At 40.2% G+C, this 9,136-nt stretch overlaps 1 protein-coding gene across 1 annotated transcript; it reads left to right on the top strand.

The window, feature by feature from the left end:
- The first annotated feature begins 1,258 nt into the window (after positions 1-1,258).
- Positions 1,259-7,649, top strand: LOC102289382 (olfactomedin-4). The gene is made up of 7 exons (XM_042214294.1): positions 1,259-1,408; positions 1,501-1,623; positions 1,702-1,920; positions 2,547-2,700; positions 4,614-4,841; positions 6,596-6,764; positions 7,022-7,649. Exons 1-7 carry the CDS (start codon positions 1,355-1,357, stop codon positions 7,473-7,475), a joined length of 1,401 nt encoding a protein of 466 aa, XP_042070228.1. The 5' UTR covers positions 1,259-1,354; the 3' UTR covers positions 7,476-7,649.
- The last annotated feature ends 1,487 nt before the right edge of the window (positions 7,650-9,136 follow it).

Here is a 9,136-nt window from a genome sequence, read left to right as displayed (position 1 = left end):
GCACATCTCAGGAAATCTGAAAGGTTCAAATACATGTTAATCACACTTCCCTCACAGGATTTCCCAACAACATGCCACAGAACTGCATGTTGAAGGACCTCTGTCCTTTGGAGTGTATAAGTTGTGTTGCTATTAACCCCCTGAGGTCTGACCTTAACCCACCCTAACCCTGTATTTTGGAGAAGAGCAAAGCAGACGTTTTTTTTTTTTTCCCTTTTTTGGGGGGGGGTAAAAATTGTTTTCCATGTGTTGCAGTTAGAATGGTTATTTTCTGTGTTGCCCAATTGCAAGTCTTGGAGAAAAATGTAATAAAAACAGAAATATATTCTGATTGCAGAGGTTCAGAGTTCAGAGGGTTATGGTTGGGGTCATCACCGACAATGGCGTAGACCTCAGATGGTTTAGTCTGCCTAAAGCTAATGTGTTTAAAAGGCAAAGTACTACATAACTCCAATCCTGTGCTACGTGATATTTTTGGCTTTTGAGAATTTTTCAGGTGTTTAAAAAAAAAAAAAAAGAAAAAAAAATAAACATTGTAATTTTTACACATTTTTACACATAAACCATAAACCAGAACAAATATTTTTTTGTTTTTTTCTGTAGTGTGTTTAGCTTGCAATAAAAAGTGCCTTGATGCAACTGTTGTTGTGATCTGGAGCTGTATAAATTAAACTGTATTGAAGTGAAGAGCCCCAGGAGGAAAATGTGTCACAGAGCATGATAATATTTTAGGGATGTCATAAAAGTGTTGCTCTGACAAAGTAGCTCTACCAGGATCTCCAACTCAGTATCTGGAGGATGTGCAGGAGGTCCAACCTCTCTATGTGAAATGCATAACTGGAAATGTGTGCAAGGTCCGTAAGACCAAGTACAAAAGATAAGAGTTCATTTTGAAATCAACATCTTCTAGTTTCTGAAAATATGTTTGTTCAGCATGTAGCTCAAATGCAACCCAACCCTAGCAGTACTCCTAAGCCACTGGCTGATTCCTGGTGGATGTTGAAGTTAAAGGATCTGATGCTAACATTTTGGTGCTTTGGGAATATGAGTAATAACTGTTTGGTGGATGACAGACCTTTTCCAAAAAGTCATTTTTGTGCTTCTCCAAACAAAGTGTTTGTTCTCCTCATCAGTAATGGAGCAGCAGGACCCCCATCTGTCACTCGTTCAATTTTTCCTCATCAGGTAGAAAATTTCATGTGTTGCTGCAATCCCAACCACAAGAGGGGAAGTGAAACTCAACACACGCTCACAGTAGAGCTTAATGGGAGTGTACACAAGTTAGGTGCTGCAGTCGCACACATGCCAAAATCACACTAAGACACTTTCATGCAGTTCTGCCGAGCGATCCAACATGAAGCTGTATGTGATTGTTCCACTGTGTGTGCTGTTTACCATCACCCAGCAGGTAAGAAAACACAGAAGACATTGTGATATTTTAATTAAATTAACTGCTTTTTATTAATTGACTTGTGCTTTGTTTAACATTTTAAATTTCAGATATCTTTGTCTGAGAATTGTGTCTGTGAATTTGCACAATCTGAGAAAACTTTCCCTCATGACAAACTGGAAAGAGTTCAAGGTGCTGCCTTAGACTGCAACAGCAACCTTATGCCACAGAAGGTATGTGTGTGTGTGTGTATGTGTGCATGTATGTGTGCATTCATGCTAAGTAGTTTATAACCACTGCTCTGCCTGCAGATTATAGAGCTGGAGAGTTTGCTCCTTGGTTTGGATCGACGTCTGCCTGTACTGGAGAAGGATGTATCGATTCTGGAGAAAGAAGATGATGGAGAGCTCTACGGCGTTCTCAGCCTCTATGTCATAGAGAACGAAATGATTGAGATCAATGAGCTGATTGATAAGCTCAACAGCACCAGTCTGGAACAGGAGCGTGTTACTGCTGCGACAACTCAGCAGGTAAATTCACAAACAGATGAGGCATTATATTAAGAACTTGCTTTTCAAGTCTCGATCGCGTTTTAACGTAGAATGCTTTTTTCACTTGATCTCTGAAGTCTTGGTACTTGGCAGACAAAGAAAATGGTCACTCTGACTTACACACATCTAAAATAATTTACATTCCCATTAGAACATTTTCAAAATGAGTTACTGAAATTGATGTTTTTGAAGCTACTGAATTCTATAAATTCTGCAATGACAGAAATACATCATAACAACACTATAGTCTGCTTAGTCACAGTACTGCTATGACTTGGCCTTCTCACTGTATGTGCCGAGCCTGGCAGCCTTCTCAAAAAGTAGTCTGCTTCTCTAATTCACAGACTGCTCAGTGGTTGCTCTTGTTTTCCTCAAAGACTGCTCCCAATTAAAGGCTCAACACAAAATATTGTTTCTACCTGTAGAATAAATACTTTGTCTAATTTTTATCCATGGCAAGGTCTTCAGTCAGGCATAAACCCAGCCTTACTTAATGCACCATTTTCATGTGTCAGCTTGTATTTTGAGTAAATGCTCATTCAAAACTCTTACCATATTTTACGTGCAAATAAAATGAGTTTTTGATCAGATATCTGTGATGTCAGCTTCAGGACCTGAGAGAAGAGATGCAGGAGCTAGAGACATTTGACACAATGCAAGTGGTGAAAAGACAACAAGCCAACCAACGCCTGAAGAGGGACCTGGAACAATGCAAGAACGGGCTTCATCCCACCCACCAACCCACTGAGCCTCCACATGGTAATCCCCAAAAGCTTCCTTCATGCAGCTCAAAGCGATCTGACTATAGCATAGCATTTGCATATCTCCACACCGGCACAGATACCCAACATTAATTTGGCAGATATCAAAAAGTGTGCTATTTAAGCTGCTTTAGCATGTCCACATTTCTGCAAGCCACTTTAAATTGAATTCAATTTTTAGTTTTCAGTTTTAGTTATATAGCGCCAAATCACAACAACAGTTGCCTCAAGGTGCTTTATATTGTAAGGTAGACCCTACAATAATACATACAAAGAAAAACCCAACAATCAAATGACCCCCTATAAGCAAGCACTTTGGCGACAGTGGGAAGGAAAAACTCCCTTTTAACAGGAAGAAACCTCCTACAGAACCAGGTTCAGGGAGGGGCGGGGCCATCTGCTGCGACCAGTTGGGGTGAGATAAGGAAACAGGATAAAGACATGCTGTGGAAGAGAGACAGAAATTAATAATAAGTACGATTTAATGCAGAGAGGTCTATTAAATACATAACGACTGAGCAAGGTGACTGAAGAAGAAATGCTCAATGCATCATGGGAATCTCCCAGCAGTCTACGTCTATTGCAGCATAACTAAAGGAGGATTCAGGGTCACCTGGTCCAGCCCTAACTATATGCTTTAGCAAAAAGGAAAGTTTTAAGCCTAATCTTAAAAGTAGAGATAGTGTCTGTCTCCCGAATCCAAACTGGAAGCTGGTTCCACAGAAGAGGGGCCTGAAAACTGAAGGCTCTGCCTCCCATTCTACTTTTACTCTAGGAACAACAAGTAGGCCTGCAGAGCGAGAGCGAAGTGCTCTAATAGGGTGATATGGTACTACAAGGTCATTAAGATAAGATGGGGCCTGATTATTTAAGACCTTGTATGTGAGGAGCAGGATTTTGAATTCAATTCTGGATTTAACAGGAAGCCAATGAAGGGAAGCCAAAACAGGAGAAATCTGCTCTCTCTTTCTAGTCCCTGTCAGGACTCTTGCTGCAGCATTTTGGATTAGCTGAAGGCTTTTCAGGGAGTTTTTAGGACATCCTGATAATAATGAATTACAGTCGTCCAGCCTGGAAGTAATAAATGCATGAACTAGTTTTTCAGCGTCACTCTGAGACAGGATATTTCTAATTTTAGAGATGTTGTGCAAATGGAAGAACGCAGTCTTACATATTTGTTTAATATGTGCATTGAAGGACATGTCCTGGTCAAAAATGACTCCAAGGTTCCTCACAGCGTTACTGGAGGCCAAGGTAATGCCATCCAGAGTAAGAATCTGGTTAGATACCATATTTCTAAGATTTTCAGGGCCGAGTACAATAACCTCAGTTTTATCTGAATTAAGAAGCAGAAAGTTAGCGGCCATCCAGGTCTTTATGTCTTTAAGACATTCCTGCAGTTTAACTAATTGGTGTGTGTTATCTGGCTTCATGGACAGATAGAGCTGGGTGTCATCAGCATAGCAGTGAAAATGTATGCTATGTCTTCTAATGATGATACTGCCTAAGGGAAGCATGTATAATGTAAACAGAATTGGTCCTAGCACTGAACCCTGTGAAACTCCAAAATTAACCTTAGTGTGAGAAGAGGACTCTCCATTTGTAACCAACAACTTTGCAACCAATTTCCAGCACAGAGCTTTCTTGCATTCTGTATGTTGATTAATCATTGCCATATCGGTTGACAATGATGCCTGCTGTGTTCTGTACTGGAGTTTTGCTGCTGCTCTCCACTCTCCATGAAAGGCCCGGAGCAGAGCAATGCAACCAAACATTAACTCTTGCAGATATAAATAGTAGTCTTACCTTGACTATAATCCTGCTGAATGAACTACTAATGCCATATATGGGAAGAAATCTGCCATGCAAATTAACACTCTCGCTTCGTTTCCTTTAACATTTTATCCTCAGGTAATTGTCCCTATGGTCAGTTTCTGAATATAAGTGAACCGAGGGTCTACACAGCAGGAGAGTATCCTGGTTCATACAAGTATGGTGCCTGGGGTCGGGATCCCAAACCAGAAGCCGGGAAGGAGAGTTGGTATTGGCGGGTAATATTGACTTCCAGCAACAGATATGCCCACTACGTCCGTTTCTATTCCACCTTGAGCTCTCTCATCATTGGGGTGAGCGTCCCTGGTAAGAACCTGTCCTTTTGTAATATTTTTTGTGGCATACTGGGGAACATTTAAGTGTAAACTATTTACAGTACGGAAGGCAAGATGCAGACGGACTTTCCTCCAATAAAAAAATGTAAGCTAGAACTAAACACTTCTGCTAGTCACACTATAGAGTCAAGTTCCCAAAATTGTGGAAATGTAAGTTGTTTCACAAAAGCAGAACTGGCTCTATAACAGCATCACATTTGGGATGAGTATCGAAAACCAGTTCTTGTTGAGAACCGGTTCCCACTGTTTCAAAATTCCTTGGAATTGTCGTATATCGATTCCAGTCGCCCTAGACGTCCACGTTGCGGAGCGTCATTTACCTGGCAGGAAACATGGCGGCTCAAACACTCAAAGTTTGGTTATACTTTACGAGAACGGATGACAACAGGGCAACTTGCAAACGAAAGTAGATATTTCATTTAAGGGAGGAAACACTACGAATATGCAAAAGCATTTGCTCACAAAACACGCGATGACCTTAAATGAATGTCGTGTTTTTAATTCCGCTCCGGACTCGTGAATCTCAACCCAGCAGCAGCGGTAACTGTTTGCACGTCCTCTCCCGTTAATGCGGCAGATAAATAATCAACTAACAGTGCATATTATGTTAGCACGATCTGCCTTATTACAAAACCTGCCATTACTGTGCATTTAGGTGACCATGATGAGAAGACAGAGTCTGGCTGGCTCAGATGCTGGCAGTTCTCGCTGCAGTCTACCGGTAGCGTCTCCTTTCAGGCCAGGATAGACGAATGTCACCGAGCAGTGACTAAGTTTGTGGTAAAAGGCTTGCACCCATTTGCCACAGCAGATGCCCCCGATTTTCGGTAAGTGAATGTGTTTAATTGTAGGCAGGGACATTACTGGATATTCTTGTGTAATTGCTACAGAATAATTTATGTTATACTTTGTTATTGCTACAGAAGAATATTTATTTTATTATTTTACATTTACATTTTTTTCCTGGGGACCCTGTGACACCCCATTGAAGAGCCGTAGGCTGGATCTCTTAAGATCTCACTGTTGGGTTTGTAAGGCCATGTTACTCCTAAATTTCTATCTTGTTCAAAGAGAAGATATAAAACAAAGTTCTAAGCTAATCGACCTTAGTGTTCTCCTTTTTTAAAAAAGAATCGATAAGAGAATCGATAAAGAATCGAATCGTTAAACAGAATCGAAAATGGAATCGGAATCGTGAAAATCTTATCAATACCCATCCCTAATCACGTTGCTCTGTCTATACTGCCAGTCTAAAAGTAACTTGTAGATAGTGACTCCACTAAACTCTTCCAGTCTCTCAGTAGGTTTTTTTTTTTTAAAAACACAGCATGAATCATGCGAAATCTTCCGATACTTTCAAAATCCAGCTATCTTCCTGACAATCTCAGCACCAAAGGTTCACCCTGAAGGTGTAACTAATTTTAAAGAAAATTCAGTCATTTAACTTTTTAAAAAGCTAGGCACTGCTGGTTTTAGCAACATTGGGTCAGACGGGAATACACTTCAAATTTGTTGAAGGCTAATTTCAGCAGAGGATTGACACACAAGAGAATGTTTGTGATCCTGAAAATAAATTAAACAATAATCAAAGACCAATGAAAAGATGTACCCACCAAAAAGCACAATTATTTTTTTGTGGATAATAGAAAAACAGTATTTTAAAATGTAATAGGTTTTGTTTTTTAATCAGGCTTGTCAGTTATTATCTTTTTCTTCCTTTTTCAGGTAACGTCCAGATCCACCCCTCGAATCCAACTACCAACACCATCCAAGGTCCAAATAATGTTCTGTATGGAGGCGCTTTGTACTACAACTGTTACAACAAGGGTGCTGTTTGTTGTTTCAACCTCACTTCCAAAATTGTTACCACCTTAGCTCTACCCAAAGGAACCAGGTTGAGTCACTTAACTCTGTTTTTAAAAATGGTTATTTTGTAATAAAGATAATAAATACAGTTTTTATTTTTATAACAAGAATAGCAAATACTCTTTTTACTCATATTTTACTCAGTATCAATATTAGTTTTGCAAACACTCTCATGGGAAATATATTCTTTTAAAAAGGAGAAACCATAAAGTACAGGTCTATAAGAGATAAGCAAACATGACATTTTTTGGTGTAAAACATTCATTTCTGTCCTCTGTTAATCAGGTACAATGCAAAGGGTAACTTCTGCAACCTTGAGGAATGCTACCAATGCACTGACCTGGACCTGGCAACAGATGAGTCTGGCATCTGGGTGGTCTACACCACCACCCAGGACTTTGGCAACTTGGTTCTGTCCAAGGTGGAAGAAGGTGAACCACCAAAGCTCGGACAAACCTGGCACACTTCAGTCTACAAGCAGGCAGTGACCAACACCTTCATGGCCTGCGGCGTCCTCTACGCCACACGTTACGTCAACCAAGAGGTCGAGGAGATCTTTTACTCCTTCAACCCCGTGACGGGACAGGAGAGGTTCAACGTTGGCATCTTCATGAAGAAGTTGGCTCCTAACATTCAAGCCCTGAACTACAGCCCTGTGGACCAGATGCTTCATGCCTACTGTGACTCCTACATGGTCTCTTACAAGGTGCAGTTTGAGTTACTGGATAATCAGTCCTGAAGCTAAATACTGACTCCAGTAATAGTTATTAAAGAATAAAAACAAGCATTGAATTTCTGAAAAATGACACATACTATACACAATATGCATTATCAATTTATATACTAAACCAATTTACTGTTGTCTCTTTCTTTTTACTGTTTTCCTTCAATCAATTAAAATCATACACTTCTGGTGTGTTTTTATTCAGTGTTATATTCAGGCTATGTTTCAAAAGTCAGCATGGAGCTACTGGTATAAATTTAGATCAAGTAATTGTATAGGAAGTGTAGAATTTAACTGACATCAGCTTTACAAAAAGGGTAAAGAGCAACTCAGACGTAAAGAGAGATGTGGACAGCTTTGGAAAGCTTGAGCAAATCCACGTCATTGGTATATTATACGACTCCATCAGGAAGTCAGTTCAACTGGCAAACACATCTCACTTCTGAAAATTAGAAATATTTAAAGACCACAAGGTATGGTATTTCCACAATATTATAAAAAGATGCAATATCCTTCAGCAGACAAGGCCTCAGTGCTGGGTATTGCCTTCTGTACCAGAAATGACTTCTGATATTTTGCCTAATAGTTCCCTCATCTCCAACATCAGTTGGCTGAAACATGTTGACCCTTCTTCTCGCCACCTTCAAAATGTTTGATTTACAAGTTTACAAACTACAAGTTTCTGTTAGATTTGTATTGTTGATTGCCATTTATGCTTAGAAATATCTACTCATATATGCTTAGAGTGTTATAATCAATGTCATGTTGGTAGAGGTTTGATCCTTAATAGTCTGCAAAGGCTTTGTGTACATTCCAGAGTGTTCTGGCATTCACACCTACATCCTGGGAGAGGTCAAACCTTCTCTTATTGTTTTATGGTCGGATAAACGTAGCTATATCAGTTTTAGGCTAAGTGCCTTTTGTTTAGATGGACCGCTAGACTCCTGGCACCAGCTTTGGGGAGTCTTCACAGGGTCACATCTTGACCCCCCCACACACACACACACACACACATACTTACACAACGCACAGGCAAGGTACTCTTTGTGTGTATGTAGACGTCATATGTTAATGAACCTATGATATTCATGTAACCACAATAAAAGGAGTGCTATGGGGAACCTGGCTGAGAGTCTGACGGAGGTCAAGTGGGTGGAACGACACTTGGCTCCAGGCAGGTCTCCCTCGTGCATGAGCAACACAAAGAACTTTGCCTACTTGGTGTTCAATGCTTTTGCTGTGTAGTTAAATTGTCTCGTTCCAGCGGTGGACCTGTGCTAGACAGAGCTAACAGTTTCCAAATGTATGTTCACATTATTTTCAAACGTTTTAATGAGATGATCTACTTTGAATATTTTATTACTTGCCTACATTGTATGTATCTGGTATATGTTCCCATTACTCAGGTGTACAGTACATAGACTGCTAGTCAAAGCTAGCTTGCGCACAGAGAGCAAGCTTGTATAAGAACAGGCCTCAAACCACACTTTACCCTGTGGCCTCTGGCATCATAAACGCAACATTGCGCTGGTTATGAAGAGAACCTTGAATAACAACAATGCTATTGTTGAACTGTTTCTAAGAGGGTCTGGCATTTACTCGTCCAACTATTTTGGAAGGAAATCATTTCAGTGAGCTCCTCTATATTAACCACATTTTTGGTGTCTAAGGGCGTC

This window comes from Haplochromis burtoni, unplaced genomic scaffold, assembly GCF_018398535.1.
Source record: "Haplochromis burtoni strain Fernald_Lab_line unplaced genomic scaffold, NCSU_Asbu1 Contig_545, whole genome shotgun sequence".
Taxonomy (NCBI): domain Eukaryota; kingdom Metazoa; phylum Chordata; class Actinopteri; order Cichliformes; family Cichlidae; genus Haplochromis; species Haplochromis burtoni.
Note: the sequence above shows the minus strand (reverse complement) of the source record. Positions and strands in the feature narration are given on the sequence as shown.